This window comes from Mobula hypostoma, chromosome 10 (genome assembly GCF_963921235.1).
Source record: "Mobula hypostoma chromosome 10, sMobHyp1.1, whole genome shotgun sequence".
Lineage (NCBI taxonomy): Eukaryota > Metazoa > Chordata > Chondrichthyes > Myliobatiformes > Myliobatidae > Mobula > Mobula hypostoma.
The window spans coordinates 27,615,401-27,635,220 of NC_086106.1; the positions used below are offsets into that span (position 1 = coordinate 27,615,401).

The 19,820-nt window shown below is 47.8% G+C and overlaps 1 protein-coding gene across 1 annotated transcript in view; it reads right to left on the bottom strand.

The window, feature by feature from the left end:
- Positions 1-513: 513 nt before the first annotated feature.
- The window catches only part of LOC134352463 (probable beta-tubulin polyglutamylase), a 104,484-nt gene continuing 85,177 nt past the window's right edge, over positions 514-19,820 (bottom strand). Inside the window, exons 12-17 of the mRNA XM_063059743.1 lie at positions 15,985-16,443; positions 11,978-12,280; positions 9,576-10,005; positions 6,975-7,224; positions 4,666-4,767; positions 514-1,714 (exon numbers count right to left, since the gene is read on the bottom strand). Coding sequence (XP_062915813.1) covers positions 514-1,714; positions 4,666-4,767; positions 6,975-7,224; positions 9,576-10,005; positions 11,978-12,280; positions 15,985-16,443 — 2,745 coding nt within the window. The remainder of the gene's footprint in view (positions 1,715-4,665; positions 4,768-6,974; positions 7,225-9,575; positions 10,006-11,977; positions 12,281-15,984; positions 16,444-19,820) is intronic.

Consider the following 19,820-nt stretch of genomic DNA (forward strand, 5'->3'; position numbering starts at 1 on the left):
CTACGTTTTTTTGGTTCTCTCAAACGATACTGTGTCTAAATTTGGAAAGAATCAGAAGTAATCTTTATGATACTTCAGTTAAATTTGAACAGACCTGGAGATCATTTATTCAATATTTTCATTTAATGTAACTATTTTTTTTCTCTCTGACCACGTATACATTCCCTTCGTAGATTTTATCTGTCGGGTTTGAGGACGCGATTGTTTAATTGTTTAAAGTCCAGTATATACCCAGTTAGCCTATTGCTTTGCTTTGTTAGGTTAGTTGCACGGTAGGTTTTCTTTCTGTTTTTTTTCGTTCTGTTGGTATCTATGCAATTATATTACCTTGTTATTCTATAATTAACATACGTTGTATTGTTTTCTTTTGTATTAATATTACTTTTATATTTATATCCTAACAATGTATTGGTTGCTATATGTTTTACTCTTTGTGTACTAAGTCAATAAAAAGATTTAAAAAGAAAGAAAGATCTTTGTGCCTCTTCCTCATCCCGGTCCTTTCCGATGTTATCATCTCTCCCGGCCACCTGTGCGTAGGAGCCCGCCCGTTTCGGTCAGGCCCTGTACAGGTGGTCCGCCTGCCCGCAGAGGTGGCGGGACTTGGCCTCCGTGTCCCTCCACCGTGCAGTTTCTGCACAGCACAGCCTTACACTGGGCTGCGATGTGCTCCGCTTTACCGCAGTTCCGGCACACCTTGGGTTGTCCGGCATCAACCAGGAAGCCCCGGTTCCCTCCTATTGCGAACACTGAGGATGGATGGATGACACAGCCGCTGGTGCCCACCCTCAGCTTCACCCTGACCTGCCCTTTACTTGTCCACACTCCCAGACTGCCGTTGACGTTCTCACACTTGCCCACGCTCTCCACATATCGCGCTGGGAATGTGAGGATGCCAACGACCGGTACATAGGGGTTGAACATTTGTACCAGAACCGTTCTCTCTTGCTGCGTTACGTCGGCGTAGAGGGGCTGCGCTTTCAGTAGCGACAGCGGCGCCTCGCTCCCCTTCTCACTGAAGCAGTCACGTAACTTCTGCCACCCTGGGGCAAGCCCGAAGGTGACGCCGTAGTAACCAGCGAAATCCCGGACGCTGTAAAGATCGTCCACCTTGAAGCCACGGCAATCCGGTAGCACCTTGCGAATGAAGGTCTCCCTACTGAAACCGTTGCCTTCTTTCAAATCTCGAACGCTCAGTCTGACCGTCTTCTTGACCCCCAGCCCCATGAATCGAAGCGCTGGTCTCTCCAGCCTCCCTCTTCTCTGATGCGTTCGTCTCTCCAGCCATGCTTCCCTCCATCGCCGCTGCACAGGGGGAAAGGGCCAGATTTCGGAGCCGATTCCCTCCACATTCCACCCCGTGTCAGCCCGAGGCCGCTCCCCTGCCAACGCTCTCTGTGTGCTGAAATGACCACCGGCGATCAGAGCGTTCCGGTAAAGAACGCTTGATCTTAGCTCTTCATCACCGTCTCCCCCCTGCCAGGTTAGCTCCTGGAAGTTTTCCTCTCGGCGCCGGACATCACGTGTCAGAACGGATATCCAGAAAAAATCTACCCAGAGCGATGTGACCGGGAACCAGTCTCCACCCCACGCCCCCCGCCTTAGATTACATCTGCACTTGTTGGGAGACCGCCGGACGTGGAGCGAGAGTCCGAAGGGCAGCGACGATCGGAGGAAGTCGCAGTTGAACGATCGACTTATCAGTGAGTTCCAACTTTGCGCAACAGTCTGTTTAATAAGATTGGGCCCTTGTTTTTATTTCGTTTCTTTACTGACCATATAATCTTGGCGGAAAAGGATCTTGGCGATTGTAGGGATGACTTGCAGTGGACTGAAAAGCTTGAGGATGTAGGTATTAAGAAAGAGGATGTGCTGGAGCTTTAGGAAAGCATCAAGTTGAATAAGTCACCGGGACCAGACGGGTTGTACCCCAGGCTACTGTGGGAAGCAAGTGAGGAGATTGCTGAACCTCTGGCAATTATCTTTGCATCATCAATGAGGACAGGAGAGGCTCCGGAGGATTGGAGAGTAGCGGATGTTGTTCCCTTATTCAAGAAAGGGAGTAGAGATATCCCAGGAAATTATCGGCCAGTGAGTCTTACTTCAGTGGTTGGTAAATTGATGGAGAAGACCCTGAGAGGCAGGATTTGTGAACATTTGGAGAGGCATAATATGATTAGAAATAGTCAGCATGGCTTTGTCAAAGGCAGGTCGTGCCCTACATCCTGATTGAATTTTTTGAGGATGTGACTAAGCACATTGAAGAAGGTAACACATGGATTTTAGCAAGCCATTTGATAAGATACCCCATGCAAGGCTTATTGAGAAAGTAAGGAGGCATGGGATCCAAGGGGACATTGCTTTGTGGATCTAGAACTGGCTTTCCCACAGAACTGGTTGTAGATGGGTCATATTCTGCATGAAGGCCGGTGACCAGTGGTGTGCCTCAGGGATCTGTTCTGGGACCCCTACTCTTTGTGATTTTTTATAAATGACCTGGATGAGGAAGTGGAGGGGTGGGTTAGTAAATTTGCTGATGACACAAAGGTTGGGTGTGTTGTGGACAGTGTGGATGGCTGTCAGAGGTTAAAGTGGGACATTGATAGGATCCAAAACTGGGCTGAGAAACAGCAGATGGCGTTCAACCCAGATAAGTGTGAGGTGGTTCATTTTGGTAGGTCAAATATGTTGGCAGAAAATAGTATTAATGATGACTCTTGGCGGTGTGGAGGATCAGAGGGGTCTTGGGGTCTGAGTCCATAGGACACTCAAAGCTGCTAAGCAGGTTGACTCTATGGTTACGAAGGCATACAGTGCATTGGCCTTCATCAATTGTGGGATTGAGTTTAAGAGCCGAGATGTAATGTTGCAGCTCCTTAGGACCCTGGTCAGACCCCACTTGGAGTACTGCGCTCAATTCTGGTCGCCTCGCTATAGGAAGGATGTGGAAACCATAGAAAGGGTGCAGGGGAGATTTACAAGGATGTTGCCTGGATTGGAGGGCATGCCTTGTGAGAACAGATTGAGTGAATTCAGCCCGGTCTCCCTGGAGCAATGGAGGATGAGTGGTGGCTGATAGAGGTGTACAAGATAATCAGAAGCATTGATTGTGTGGATAGTCAGAGGCTTTTCCCCAGGGCTGAACTGGCTAGCACGAGAGGGCATAGTTTTAAGGTGCTTGGAAGTAGGTACAGAGGAGATGTCAGGGGTAAGTTTTTCTATGCAGAGAGTGGTGAGTGTATGGAATGGGCTGCCGGCGGTGGTGGTGGAGGCGGAAACAAAACGGTCTCTTAAGAGACTCCTGGGTGGGAACATGGAGCTTAGAAAAATAGAGGGCTATGGGTAACCCTAGGTAATTTCTAAGGTAGGGACATGTTCGGCACAGCTCTGTGGGCCAAAGGGCCTGTATTGTGCTGTAGATTTTCTTTGTTTCTATGTGTCAATGTTCCCACTGCTATCTCTCCCTCCCTCAACCATACAGGTAAAATATCATCAACACGTTATCTACTGGGGAGGCAAAAGAACTGATACAACATTACAGTGGGTTGCAAGCTTTAAATATATTTAATACGTTTTGGAAAGAGATACATTTACAAAAAGTAGGAAGTTAAGGACTAAAATTTCCACTCAGTAGATTAGTAAGTTATAAAATGATTTCTTCTCAAATTTAAGCGGCGTCGTATCATGTCCAAGACGGAAGAGGCTGGAGCGTAAGTGGACAGGGGCATCAGTGTACTGTAGAGGCGTTGAATCTCCTAGAAACGGCTGAAGCGGTTTTTCTGCAGATCATTGCCAACGTGGACTGTTACCGCCTGCAAGATGAAAAGTGAAAGTTTACTTTGAACTTGGAACTTGGAAAAATTTTCTATCAAAGTATGTACAGTACTGTGCCAAATTCTCAGGGACAGACACACACACACAAACATATATATAAATAGCGTGCCAAAGACTTTTGCACAGTGCTGTAGTGATTTTATGGATTACACTGCACTGCTGCAAAAAAATACAAATTTCATTACGTACGTGAGTGATGATCAACCTGATTCTGATGTGGGTCTCTATTGTGGACTGGGAGAGGGGGGATCATGGTTGGGAATAGGGGAAGGGAGAGGCAGTGAGTGGGAAGCACCAGAGAGACATCTGTAATGACCAATAAACCAATTGTTTGGAATCAAATGGCCTTGCCTGGTGTCTCAGGGCTGGGTGTGTCTGCAACCACGCTATACAAGTGCATTGGCACTCCTCCCCTGCCACCTGTCCCACACCCCTCCCGCGGTGCTCCACCCTCGCCATTCCCAACATTCTTTGCTCCTGCCAGATTTACAAGCTCGCTCTCCGCTCCATGTTGACAAATACAGCGCTGTGTGCAAAAGTCTCAGGCACCCTAGCTGGATAGATATGTAACGCTCAGCTCGATCAACTCACGTCCGTCCAGGGGAACTGCCGTAGGCCCTACCAAACTGTGTACTCACGTTTGCGTAGACGCTACGTAATGCACCCCGATACAAGCCCACACTGTAAAATATCAGACAATACACAATGTACAGTTAAGTTACACTTTATAACTCTTTTTGTGGTGTGGTTAGTGGACACAAAAAAAAACAAAGGTGCCACTCAGTAAATTTGTCAGTTTTGTGCACCAGATTAAGTCGTCGGAGCTCACACCTCCCCGATCCGTCCACACACGACCTCCGAACCGTCGAATTCCGGTATCCGCCATCCCGGAATCGCCGACCGCTCCCGCACTCGTCCGTCCTCTTCACTCGCCTTGAGCAGGTACACAAATTGGGTGTGACATATATATGTGAATAGGGCTTCTTATAATGTCAGGCACTGAACCAAGATGAAAGAAATACATGAATTCCCAAGCTCCACAGAAATATAGTGATAGTTACGACATTAACAAGATTATAGCCTATCACTACACTTCAGTGTATAACTGGTACAATAAAACATATAATACTTAATTTAATAATATGACAAAGTATTGCATGGTTGTGCTCACTAATTATCATAAAATATAATTATCAAGCAAGTAAGGTAACGTTGTTTGCTTAGAAGCCATAGGGTTGTTAGTGAGAAAAATTTACTTTTGTATTGGCGACCACCACAGATGTAGCCTTACTTCTCCGGCTGATTCAGAGCAGACAGCAGGGCCCGCAGTGCTGAGCAGTGTTCCTAAGCAGGTATAAAAATAACAGAAACAAAGCAAATAAGGTTTTTACACTTTCAGCCACCTAAATTGGAACCAAGTAATCAAGTATGAAACAAGAACGTCTGATGAACGATTGGTAAAGCCACGAATATTGGTGAATATTAGTATCAAAAGCGGTAGGTTGGCAACTCTGCCTCGTACCGTTTCTCTCACAGAAATGGTTGGGCAGGAAGTGTACCTGTGTGTGTGGATATTCACAATATCCTCACACATCGGGTATTACATGGTTAGACCAATAGAGATCCTGTTTAGTCTTTAAGTATGTAAAATGTGAAAGAAGCTTGAATCTTTACAGAAATTATAATTGTATCTGTACGAATAGAAAATACCGTATTTTATAAGTGAGAAATGTTAACAGGGGAGGAGAGCAGTCATTTGGGAGATTTGGAAATGTATTTCCTCTCGTTCATTGCTCACTACTCTTTTTCCTATCAACACAAAGAGAAAATGAGCCTCTTTCCAATCAACTATAGCGGCCGCTGTTAAATTCCCCGGTTGTATATTTTGACATTTTTTACAGAGGTGCCGGAGTGGTATTCTGGTTAGATCCGGCAGCACTGCACCCCTGGCTGAGGGGTAATAACTGTTCCTGACCCTGGTGGTGTGAGTCCTGAGGCTCCTGTACCTTCACCCTGATGGTTGTGGGGTAATAACTGTTCCTGAACCTGGTGGTGTGAGTCCTGAGGCTCCTGTACCTCCTTCCTGACGGCTGAGGGGTAATAACTGTTCCTGACCCTGGTGGTGTGAGTCCTGAGGCTCCTGTACCTTCACCCTGATGGTTGTGGGGTAATAACTGTTCCTGAACCTGGTGGTGTGAGTCCTGAGGCTCCTGTACGTCCTTCCTGACGGTTGTGGGGTAATAACTGTTCCTGACCCTGGTGGTGTGAGTCCTGAGGCTCCTGTACCTTCACCCTGATGGTTGAGGGGTAATAACTGTTCCTGAACCTGGTGGTGTGGGACCTGAGGCTCCTGTACCTCCTTCCTGACGGCTGAGGGGTAATAACTGTTCCTGAACCTGGTGGTGTGGGACCTGAGGCTCCTGAACCTGCACCCTGATGGTTGAGTGGTAATAACTGTTCCTGAACCTGGTGGTGTGGGACCTGAGGCTCCTGTACCTTCACCCTGATGGTTGAGGGGTAATAACTGTTCCTGAACCTGGTGGTGTGGGACCTGAGGCTCCTGTACCTTCACCCTGATGGTTGAGGGGTAATAACTGTTCCTGAACCTGGTGGTGTGGGTCCTGAGGCTCCTGAACCTTCACCCTGATGGTTGTGGGGTAATAACTGTTCCTGAACCTGGTGGTGTGGGTCCTGAGGCTCCTGAACCTTCACCCTGATGGTTGTGGGGTAATAACTGTTCCTGAACCTGGTGGTGTGGGTCCTGAGGCTCCTGTACCTTCACCCTGATGGTTGAGTGGTAATAACTGTTCCTGAACCTGGTGGCACTGAAGGCATTACGCTGACTGCGGTGCTTTACAGACACTTAGGTAGGCTGACGGATGATGGAAAATGGCAGGCTGTGCGGGAGGGGAGGGTTAGGTTGATTGATTCATTGATTGAGAGATGGCACAGAATTGACCCTTCCGGCCCTTCGAGCCTCACCGCCCAGCAATCTCCCGATTTAACACCAGCCTAATCACGGGGCAATTTACAATGACCAATTAAACTACTGACCGGTACGTCTTTGGACGGTGGGAGGAAACCGGAGCACCCAGAGGAAACCCCAGAGAAAACTTCTGGCGTTCACCTTTTGTTTTTACCTGCCATGACTGTTGAGGTCCCTTTGTCTAATCCTGCGTTTTGTGGAACAGGTAGAGCCATGGAGGTGCAAAGCTGGGGGCTCGGAGGACACGCACAGCTTCCCTCCGCTCCTGTCCTCGGTCACCCTCTCGGGATAGGCAGACGCGGTGGGAAACCTCTCGGCAACTTGATTCTGCTGGTGCTCGGGCGGGTTCCTGCAGTCGGGTTCCACGGCACTGTCCCGTAACCAGCTCCTGCAGCAGATCCTGTCTGGGGTATGAACTGAATACTTTAGTTATCGAAAAACATTCAAGATTGTTTAGTGTCATTTTCAGTACACAAGTGTCAAGGAGAACAAAATAATCATAACTCTGGATGGGATGCAGGAGATAAATAAAACACACCAAGCCAAACACAAGAAAATCTGCAGATGCTGGAAATCCAAGGCAACACACACAAAGTGCCAGAAAATCTCAGCAGGTCAGGCAGCATTTACGGAAAAGTGTAAACAGTCGAGGCTTTAGGCTGAGACCCTTCATCAGGACTGGAAAGGAAGGGAGGAGACGTTGAGGGTGGGGGAGGAGAGGAAGAAGTACGAGGTGGTAGGTGATCGGTGAGACCGGAAGAGGGGGTGGGGTGAAGTAAAGAGCTGGGAAGTCGATTGGTGGAAGTGATGAAGGGCTGGGGAAGGGGGAATCTGATAGGAGAGGACAGAAGGCCATGGAAGAAGGGGACGATGGTGGAGCACCAGAGGGAGGTGATGGGCAGGTAAGGAGATAAGGTGAGAGAGAGAAATGAGAATGGGGAATGGTGAAGAAGAAAACTAGAAGTTCGACAAATCGATGTTTAACTCACTACTAAAATAAACTCCTTAAGATAAAGAACACAATAATAATAATAATAAAAACACAATAAATATAAATACATAAGATAGCTTATATACATGGATTGACTGTACGTGCATAAAGTGACTCTAGGCACAGGAGTGTCTCAAAATCACAATCAGCTTTAATACCATCAGTATATCCCATGAAATTTGTCGTTGTGCGGCAGCAGAACCTTGCAATAGAAAATAAAAGCTGTAAATTACAGTAAATATATAAAAAATTAAACAATTAAACAAGTGGTGCAAAAAGACAAAAAGAAAATAGTGAGTTCGTGTTCACAGGTTCGATGTCCATTCAGAAATCTGATGACGGGGGAGAGGCTGTTCCTGAATCACTGAGTGTCTGTACAGAAGGTGACTCTGACAGGAAATGATCAGGTGGTGGTGGTTGGGGTGTGGGTTAGTGTTGGGGTTAGTCACTGTTTCTGAGTCTGGTGGTCCAGGCGTGGATGCTTATGCGGCCTCCTCCCCGATGGGAGAGGGACAAACAGTCCGTGAGCAGGGTGGGTGGGATCCTCCCTGACGTTACTGGCCCTTGATGGTGGGTAAGCTCCTGTACCAGCTTCACTCACCCCCCCGTGGCTCGTGGGTGTGGACCCACTTCTGGGGATCCTGCGTTCTGATGTTTGATGTTCTCAGCGTTACTCGTTTGTGGTTTCTGTTGTTTGCGTGACTTTGCATGTCTGATGGTCTTGTTTCGTGGGCTGCTTTCTTTAAGTGGGCTCTCTGACATTTCTTTGTTTTGTGGCTGCCTGGAAGAAGATGAGCCTCGAGGCTGTGCACCGTAAGCATACTTTGATAATTACTGTACTTTGTACTTTGAACTTGGAATACATCCTTGATGGCTGGTAGTCCGGTGCTGGTGACGCGTTGGACATTTAATTGTTTCCTGAAACACTTAATTCAACAACTAATAATTCAGTTTTGCTCAGCCCATAAGGCTGTAATAAAATCTAGCACACATTCAGTAATCCCCCGATTTAATCCCAGCCCAATCACAAGACAGTTTTACAACCACCAATCAACCTACCAACCGGTAGGTCTTTGGGCTGTGGGAGGAAACCAGAGCACCTGGAGGAAACCCTCGCGGTCATGGGGAGAACATACAAATTCTTTACGGGCAACGGCTGAAATCGAACTGGGGTCGCCGGTACTGTAAAGTATTGTGCTAACCACTACGCTACGGTGTTGCCCCACGGAATCCTCATGCAAATCCAGCAGAGTTTGAGCAGTTTTGTAAAGAAGGAAGGGGAAGGGGAAAAATTGCAGTGTCCAGATGTGCAAAGCTGATGGAGACCTGTCCACACAGACTCAAGGCTATAATTGCTGCCAAAGGTGCATCTATTAAATAGTGACTTGAAGGGGAAAAATACTTATGTAGTCAATTGTTTTGTGTTTAATAATTGTAATTAATTTAGAGCACTTCGTAGAGATCTGTTTTCACTTGGTCACAAAAGAGGTTTTCTCTGTTGATCAGTGTCAAAACAGCCAAATTAAATCCACTATGATTCAGTGTTGTAAAACAACAAAACATGAAAACCTCCAAGGGGGACGAATGCTTTTTTAGAGGCACTGTACACACAATCGCTGACAAGCAACCAATGTGCAACAGAAGACAAACTGTGCAAATACAAAGACTAAACAAGTAATACTGAGAACACAAACTGTGGAGTCCCTGCAAGTGAGGAAACCCAGATTTCGAGTTTAGAAGGCTAAAAGGTTGTATTTCACTTACTGTAACCCCAGCAGTTGCAACAGGAATCACGCTGATCCCGAGGTGCATTTGAAATCTCCTCAGTGACATTAGCGTGCCCTGCAGCATCAGTCTGTCCGGAACAATTCACATTGCTTGCCAGGCCCACTTGGCTGCGGTTGCGTTTCAGGACCTTAGACAACTTCTTGACGGCCTTCGAGGTGGCATGCGGGTTGCCCGTTGCGCTCAGCGTCTCTCTTGTGGCCTTTTGCCCCTCCTGGGGGAACGCCTGGACCTCGAGGCCACCTTGGCTCCTGGGCTGACTCTGGAGCTCAGGGAGGAATTGCCTCGAGCTCCCATTCTGCTCTGTGCTTTCGGCTGGCAGCGTGCTGCACGCGTCCGCTGGTTCGGTTTCCTCCCCAACAACTGTGCTCTTCTGGTCAAGCTCCTCCAAGATCTCCGACTGGGTATTCTGAAGAAAACAGAAATATAGATGAAAGGTTTAGAACACATAATTTTGCAGGCCATTCAGCCCACGATGTTGTGCTGACCTCATAACCTATTCGTAGATAGACCATAAATCTTAGCAACAGAATTAGGCCACTTGGCCCTCCGAGTCTGCTCCACCATTCCTTCATGGCTGATTTATTGTCCATCTCAACCCCAGCCTTCTGCCTTCTCCCCGTAACCTCTGACACCCTTACTAATCAAGAGCCTCTTAACCTTCATTTTAAGTACACCTCCACAGCCGTCTGTGGGATGAATTCCACAGATTCACCACCCTCTGGCTAAAAATTCCTCCTCATCTCCTTCTAAAGGGACGTCCTTCTATTCCATCATGGCTGATTTATAACCTCAACCACATTCTCCTGCCTTCTTGCCATAACCTTTGATGCCCTGACTAATCAAGAGCCTATCAAACTCTGGTTTTAAATATCCCCAATGACTTGGCCTCCACAGCCGCCTGTGGCGATGAATTCCAGATTCACCACCCTCTGGCTGAAGAAATTCTTCCCCATCTCTATTCTAAAGTGACAAACCTCATTTCTGAGGCTGCACTGTCTGGTACTCCACTCTCCCACTTTCAGAAACATCCTCTCCACGTCCACTCTGTCTAGACATTCCAGTCTAATCTGACTGAGATATTTTAAAGAAAAGGCACGGTGTTGGATCAGTTTAATGTTCTCGGAAAATAATTGCAAGGGACCCATTAGTATCTGTTCAAAACTCGGACAGTTTCTTTCAGGATGGGCAAATCAGTAACTGCATTTGCCAGCTGGAAACATAAGGGGAAACATTTTCACTCAGAGGGTGGGGAGAGTTTGGAACAAGCTGCCAGCATAAGTGGTGCGTGCGAGCTCGGTTTCCACGTTTAAGAGAAGTTTGGATAGGTACACGGATGGTAGGGGATATGGATGGCAATGGTCCCGGTGCAGGTCGATGGGAATAGACGGTTTAAAATGGCTCGGCATGGACTAGATGGGCTGAAGGGCCTGCTTCTCTGCCGTATTTTTCTATGACTCTCCGACGCCGCAGGAATCTTCTACCTTGTGGGAATGGAGCTTTCCCAACTGCTTTCACTCCCACCACCCCGCCACCTGGGTATGGGTTTAAAAACCTAGAGCTACAGAAACCCCAACAGAAGCTCCATCCCTGGCAGAGGAAGGATATGCCAAGAAGATGGGCCACACCTGGGAACAGGTTGAAAGACTCCCAGGATGGAGGACTCTGGCGAGCTGCTGTCAAAGGCCTGTGCCCCAGATGGCATTGGTGGTTCTGTAAGTTGGTGTTCGCTCCCCACACTGCATTCTCCATCCAGCCAAGCCACTACAATCAGGGGGCCGGTTCAGACCGAGCAGTGACCGAGCAGCGGTTCAGACCTGTCCACACAGACTCAAGGCTATAATTGCTGCCAAAGGTGCATCTATTAAATAGTGACTTGAAGGGGAAAAATACTTATGTAGTCAATTGTTTTGTGTTTAATAATTGTAATTAATTTAGAGCACTTCGTAGAGATCTGTTTTCACTTGGTCACAAAAGAGGTTTTCTCTGTTGATCAGTGTCAAAACAGCCAAATTAAATCCACTATGATTCAGTGTTGTAAAACAACAAAACATGAAAACCTCCAAGGGGGACGAATGCTTTTTTAGAGGCACTGTACACACAATCGCTGACAAGCAACCAATGTGCAACAGAAGACAAACTGTGCAAATACAAAGACTAAACAAGTAATACTGAGAACACAAACTGTGGAGTCCCTGCAAGTGAGGGACTCAGATTTCGAGTTTAGAAGGCTAAAAGGTTGTATTTCACTTACTGTAACCCCAGCAGTTGCAACAGGAATCACGCTGATCCCGAGGTGCATTTGAAATCTCCTCAGTGACATTAGCGTGCCCTGCAGCATCAGTCTGTCCGGAACAATTCACATTGCTTGCCAGGCCCACTTGGCTGCGGTTGCGTTTCAGGACCTTAGACAACTTCTTGATGGCCTTCGAGGCGGCATGCGGGTTGCCCGTTGCGCTCAGCGTCTCTCTTGTGGCCTTTTGCCCCTCTTGGGGGAACGCCTGGGCCTCGAGGCCACCTTGGTTCCTGGGCTGACTCTGGACCTCAGGGAGGAATTGCCTCGAGCTCCCATTCTGCTCTGTGCTTTCGGCTGGCAGCGTGCTGCACGCGTCCGCTGGTTCGGTTTCCTCCCCAACAACTGTGCTCTTCTGGTCAAGCTCCTCGAAGATCTCCGACTGGGTATTCTGTAAAAAACAGAAATATAGATGAAAGGTTTAGAACACATAATTTTGCAGGCTATTCAGCCCACGATGTTGTGCTGACCTCATAACCTATTCGTAGATAGATCATAAATCTTAGCATCAGAATTAGGCCACTTGGCCCTCCGAGTCTGCTCCACCATTCCTTCATGGCTGATTTATTGTCCATCTCAACCCCAGCCTTCTGCCTTCTCCCCGTAACCTCTGACACCCTTACTAATCAAGAGCCTTGATAGGTTTTAAATATCCCCAATGACTTGGCCTCCACAGCCGCCTGTGGCGATGAATTCCAGATTCACCACCCTCTGGCTAAAGAAATTCTTCCCCATCTCTATTCTAAAGTGACAAACCTCATTTCTGAGGCTGCACTGTCTGGTACTCCACTCTCCCACTTTCAGAAACATCCTCTCCACGTCCGCTCTGTCTAGACATTTCAGTCTAACCTGACTGAGATATTTTAAAGAAAAGGCACGGTGTTGGATCAGTTTAATGTTCTCGGAAAATAATTGCAAGGGACCCATTAGTATCTGTTCAAAACTCGGACAGTTTCTTTCAGGATGGGCAAATCAGTAACTGCATTTGCCAGCTGGAAACATGAGGGGAAACATTTTCACTCAGAGGGTGGGGAGAGTTTGGAACAAGCTGCCAGCATAAGTGGTGCGTGCGAGCTCGGTTTCCACGTTTAAGAGAAGTTTGGATAGGTACACGGATGGTAGGGGATATGGATGGCAATGGTCCCGGTGCAGGTCGATGGGAATAGACGGTTTAAAATGGCTCGGCATGGACTAGATGGGCTGAAGGGCCTGCTTCTCTGCCGTATTTTTCTATGACTCTCCGACGCCGCAGGAATCTTCTACCTTGTGGGAATGGAGCTTTCCCAACTGCTTTCACTCCCACCACCCCGCCACCTGGGTATGGGTTTAAAAACCTAGAGCTACAGAAACCCCAACAGAAGCTCCATCCCTGGCAGAGGAAGGATATGCCAAGAAGATGGGCCACACCTGGGAACAGGTTGAAAGACTCCCAGGATGGAGGACTCTGGCGAGCTGCTGTCAAAGGCCTGTGCCCCAGATGGCATTGGTGGTTCTGTAAGTTGGTGTTCGCTCCCCACACTGCATTCTCCATCCAGCCAAGCCACTACAATCAGGGGGCCGGTTCAGACCGAGCAGTGATGGGACCACTGAACAGACTCTCTATACACTGACCGGCCTGATCTCAAATAATAACAAGGCAGCCCACAGAGAAGTGGTCATCACCCTGACACAGTGGTGTCAAGTAAACAACCTCTCCCTCAATGTCGCAAAAACGAAGGAGCTGGTTGTGGACTACAGGAGGAATGGAGACATCAATGGATCTGGGGTTGAGAGGGTGAACAGCTTCAAGTTCCTCGGTATACACGTCACCGAGGATCTCACGTGGTCTGTACGTATCAGCTGTGTGGTGAAAAAAGCACTGCAGCGCCTCTTTCACCTCAGACAGTTGAAGAAATTCGGCATGAGTCCCCAGATCCTAAGAACTTTCTACAGGGGCACAACTGAGAGCATCCTGACTGGCTGCATCAGTGCCTGGTATGGGAACTGTACCTCCCTCAATCGCAAGACTCTGCAGAGAGTGGTGTGGACAGCCCAGCACATCTGTAGTTGTGAACTTCCCATGATTCAGGACATTTTCAAGGACAGGTGTGTACAAAGGGGCTGCAGGATCACTGGGGACCCAAGTCACCCCAACCACAAACTGTTCCAGTTGCTACCATCCGGGAAATGGTACCGCAGCATTAAAGCCAGGACCAACAGGCTCCAGGACAGCTTCTTCCACCAGGCCATCAGACTGATTAATTCACGCTGACACAACTGTATTTCTGAGCTATATCGACTGTACTGTTGTATAACTTACTGGACATACTATTTATTACAAATTACTACAAATTACACATTGCACATTCAAACTGAGATGTAACATAAAGATTTTTTTCCTCGTGTATGTGAAGGATGTAAGAAATAATATTCAATTCAATCAAATTCAATTCAGCCTCTCACTGGGTCAGTGAGACGGGCTGGCAGCTGCTCTTGCCACACCTGTTTGCTCCCCTGTCGTAGTTTTTCCCGTGACCCTGTCCCGTGCACTATTTCTGTTCATTTCCATCTTATAGACCGTTCTCAGGAACTGAACCCTGTCTTAACCCTGAGAGAGCCTGTAAATGCTTGGAATCCTATAAGGGTCATCGAATGCATCCAGTCATTGGGTGGTGAATCTGTGAAATTTGTTACCACAAGACGGCTGCGGAGGACAGGTCATTGGGTATATTTAAACCGAAGGTTGGCAGGTTCTTGATTAGTCAGGGCGTCAAATGATATGGGGAGAAGGCAGGAGAACAGGGTTGAGAGAGATAGTAAATCAGCCACGATGGAATGGCAGAGCAGACTCAATGGGCCAAATGGCCTAATTCTGCTCCTATGTCTTATGGTCTTACAGAGGCCAAAAAATTCATGGTCTGCTCCAGTTTCTAGTATTTTCTAAAATTTTGTCATTTTAAAATTAATTTTATAAGCTCAGTGGTAGAGTATTTGACTACAGATTAGCAGCCAAAGAGTCATTTAGTTCATAAATAGGCCTTTCAGCACATCCAGGCCGTGCCAATTTATTAAGCTGTCGAGTCCTGTCGTCCAGCACCTGGACTGTAGCCATCCCTACCCTCCCATCTATGGACCCATCCAAACTTCTCTTCAATATTGCAATCTAACCACAATTTACCACTTCCGCTGGCAGCTCATTCCACACTCTGAGTGAAGAAGATTCCCCTCAGGTTCCCCTTGAACTCACCTTTCACCCTTAACCTATGACCTCCAGTTCAGTGCCACCCAACCTCAGTGGGAAAAGCCTGCCTGCCTTTACACTATGGATACTTCTCATCATTTTGTATCCCTCAATCAAGTCTCCCCTCCACCTCCTACGCCCCGGGGAATGAAGTCCCAAACAATTCAGCCTTTTCCTATAACTCAGGTCCTCAAGTCCCTGTAATCGTGGTTGGCATTAGGGCAAAGGGACCGATAGCTCTGTGACTATGACTTGGGCTTCCTGTTGACACAGGCCTTGGTCAATTCAAATTCTCAACTTGCCTATGTGTGATTTAGAACAGAGATCATCGAACACCACAGCACAGTGCATTCCTTTTTACCCACCATGTTGTACCAACTTTTAACCTACTTTAAGATCAATCTAACCCTTCTCTCCTACTTAACCCTCTATTTTTCCATCATCATGTGCCCATCTAAGCATTTCCTGAATGCCCCTAATGTATCTGCCTTTAGCACCACCCATGACAGGGTGTTCCATGCACCCACTGCTCTCTGCCTCTATCATCCCCTCTATATTTCCCTCCTATCGCCTTGAAATTATGCTTCCTGGCATTTGCCATTTCTGCCTGGGAAGAAAACTCTGGCTGTCCAATTGATCTGTCTTATACACTTCCATCAAGTCACCCCTCATCCTTCTTTGCTCCAAAGAGAAAAGCCTCAGCTGGCTAAACCTATCTTCACGAGACATGTCCTCCAGTTCAGGCAGCATCCTGGTAAATCTCCTCTGCACCTTACCTAAAGCTTCCACATCCTTCCTGTAATGAGGTGACTGGAACTGAACACAATACTCCCAAGCGTAGTCTAACTAGGGTTTTGTTAGAGCTGCAACATTACCAGTAGAGGTGGGTATTCATCTCCCGTCTCCTGCTGTGCCAGGTCTTTGGCCTCTTTCACAGCTTGGGGCTCCAGTGGGACCAGATCTTGAACCTGCTGCTGATCCCCGTCTTCGGCCTCTTGTTTATCTGGGACTTGGGCCTGCTGTTGGAACTTCTGCACATTGGCCTCCGGTTGGTTCACTGCCTCACTCACAGCATTTCCCTCTTGTGCTTCAGCAGGGATCTCCGATGGAACCTCTGTCTGCTCCTGCTTCTGGCCTGGTTCTTTCTGCTCTGCTTGGGATTGGTTCTGGAGCAGCGAGCAGTGTTCTGTGCCATCGGCCTTCTGTTCAGAAACCAGCTCTGGCTCAACATCTGCTCTGCCTGGAGATAATTCACAGCTGTGGCCCACATTCTTCTCCTCCCAGCCGCCTGCTCGCTGGCTTGGGCTGGAGACAATTCCTAGCACTTGGCTGGTCTGAAGGATACAAAAGAAAAAAAACTTTGAAAACAGCTGGCATTTTAAAACACTCAGTAAAAAACAATCTTGGCAGTCAGTGTCAGATGAACGTCCTGAACTTGTGACGCTCAGAATACCATTCAGTTTCACCTCAAAGACTCAGAGAGGCGTGCAGGAGAATCCTTGACAATGGCACCAGTGACAAGAACACGATGTAGTCAAAGATTTATTTCCATGGAACAGGTCAGTGAGCAGCTGGCCCAGGGAGAGGGGACCATTTAATGTGGTGAGATGTGAGAAGCCCCAGTGCTACTGCCCTTTGAGACAGGTGATAAAGGCAGATTTATTAGAGGCAATCAAATACTGGAGGGTGGGTCAAGAGAAACAGCTTTCAGTGGCAGGAGGGTCAATAACTGGAGGAAAGAGATTGAGGATAATTCTCAAGTTGCCATAAATCTCTTCACTTTGGCTACTGAGATTCCAGTTCTTGGATTTCCGCTCAGGCCTCTTGTTCAGTCTGGAATCAGCCTAGGCCTGGGTCAGAGGGGCAATGAAGTAATTTCTTTTTAACATGGACAGTTGTGATTTGGAATTCACTGTAGCCTGGCCTACTGAGTTCCTCCAGCATTTTGTGTGAGTTATTTTAGATATTTCCCTGAAGGGTAAACGCCACAGGGGAGCTGGACTATAATGTGTGGTTAAAGGTGTAGCTGGGTGGTGGGGTGGAGATACATCTCTACCAAAGGAGGTGTAAGGTGATCCTTCCCTCCACTCGTCTGCAGGTCACCCTTGGGCAAGGAATAGCATCTGCTTAGCCCTCCTGATCAGGGTCACATGAAACCACAGAAGCAGGTGGTGGTTGGTTGTACGAACAGCCGGTGCATATCACAAGTCCTGGTTATACGACCACTGATGCCAGGCAGACAGTCTCTGAAGAGTATTGATAATGGCTAGGGTCACCCGTCTTGTAAAGACACTGGCCCAGAAGAGGTTTGCCATTGCCCACAGTGCCAAAGACCATGATTGCCCACATCATACGGCATGACACATAATGATGATGGTGAAAGGAGTAAGAAAGAAAAATATCTTTTAAACAGAGAGAGAGAGAGAGTGACATCACAGAATGTTACTGTACAGGGAGAGCTGGGGGGGTCACAGAAAGTTAGCTGTGAGTAATGTGGATAATGGCAAAGGCAAATGGAATTCTACACACAAAATACTGGAGGAACTCAGCAAGTCAGTCAGCATCTACGGAAATGAATAAACAGTTGACGTTTCCGGGCCAAGACCCTACATCAGGACTGGAAAGGGAAGGGGGAAGAAGCCAGAATGAAAAAGGTGGGGAGAAGGGAAGGAGGACTCGCTGGAAGATTATGTGTGGAGCTAGGTGGGTGGGGGAGCGGGATGAAGTAAGAAGCTGGGAGGTGATAGGTGGAAAAGGTAAAAGGGCTGGGGAAGGAGGAATCTGATAGGAGAGGACAGTGGACCACAGGAGAAAGGGAAGGAGGAGGGGTACCAGGGGAGGTGATAGGGAGATGTGGAAAAGAGGCCAGAATGGGGAATTGGAAGCAGGAGGGAAAAAATTACCGGTAGTTGGAAAAATAGAAGTTCATGCCATCAATGAAAAGCTCTACACAATCAAAGCTTGTTTCCCACAGCCAGATTTCTTTGTCCTCAAAGAATTATAATTTACAAGGTTTTGGGGCAGATTTCACTACTACAGCAGACAGCGAAGAAAGGTCCCAGTGGTACAGGGGAGACAGTAGGCTTGGGACTCTTCAGTGTTATAGCCAGACACCAGGAAGCCAAGTTATCATGCCACCAGTACACCAGGTAATGATATCTCCAGCAAGAGGGCATCTAACTGCTTACCCCTGATATTCAATGACCCAACAGTTGTTTAAGACCCAACTATCAATGTCCTGGAGGGGCCAACATTGTCCAGAGTCTCAGCAGGACAGCCCACATAAATACTGTGGTACCAGAGCAGATTGGATGTTGTGAACTCAATGAAGACCTTCCCATCTTCACCCTCTTCCCTTCCTAATTCCCCTTCTCCCATGGTCCACTCTCCTCTCCCATCAGATTCCTCCTCCTTCGGCCCTTTAACTCTTCCACCTCTACCAGGGGTTCCCAACCTTTTACTTGCCATGGACCAGTACAATTAAGCAAGGGGTCTCAGAGTGACTGTGGAGAGGATGTTTCTTATAACAGGAATTCTGCAGATGCTGGAAATTCAAGCAACATACATCAAAGTTGCTGGTGAACGCAGCAGGCCAAGCAGCATCTATAGGAAGAGGCGCAGTCGACATTTCAGGCCGAGACCCTTCGTCAGGACTAACTGAAGGAAGATTGAGTAAGGGATTTGAAAGCTGGAGGGGGAGGGGGAGATGCAAAATGATAGGAGAAGACAGGAGGGGGAGGGATAGAGCCGAGAGCTGGACAGGTGATAGGCAAAAAGGGGATACGAGAGGATCATGGGACAGGAGGTCCGGGAAGAAAGACAAGGGGGGGGGGGTTGACCCAGAGGATGGGCAAGAGGTATATTCAGAGGGACAGAGGGAGAAAAAGGAGAGTGAGAGAAAGAATGTGTGCATGAACATCGACTTCTCTAACTTCCGCTAAGGCCCCACCTCCCCCTCGTACCCCATCTGTTACTCATTCTTATGCACACATTCTTTCTCTCACTCTCCTTTTTCTCCCTCTGTCCCTCTGAATATACCTCTTGCCCATCCTCTGGGTCAACCCCCCCACCCCCTTGTCTTTCTTCCCGGACCTCCTGTCCCATGATCCTCTCGTATCCCCTTTTTGCCTATCACCTGTCCAGCTCTCGGCTCTATCCCTCCCCCTCCTGTCTTCTCCTATCATTTTGCATCTCCCCCTCCCCCTCCAGCTTTCAAATCCCTTACTCACTCTTCCTTCAGTTAGTCCTGATGAAGGGTCTCGGCCTGAAACGTCGACTGCGCCTCTTCCTATAGATGCTGCTTGGCCTGCTGCGTTCACCAGCAACTTTGAAGGATGTTTCTTATGGTAGGGAGTCTAAGACCAGAGGACAGCCTCATAATAGCGAGGTGTCCTTTTAGAGATGAATAGGAAGATGAGAAGAAAGTTCTTTAGCCAGAGAGTGGTGAATCTGTGGCATTTATTGCCACAGCCTGCCGTGAAGGCCGAGTATTTTTGTATATTTAAGGCAGAGGTCGGTCAGGGCATGAAGGGATAAAGGGAGAAGGCAGGAGATTGGGGCTGAGAGGGAAAATGGATCAGCCATAATGAAATGCAGAGCAGACTAATGGCCTAATTCTGCTCCCATATCTTGTGGTTTTATGATATTGGGAACCCCTGACCTAAACCCTTCCAGCTTCTAACTTTATCCATCTTCCCCCTTACCTGGTCTC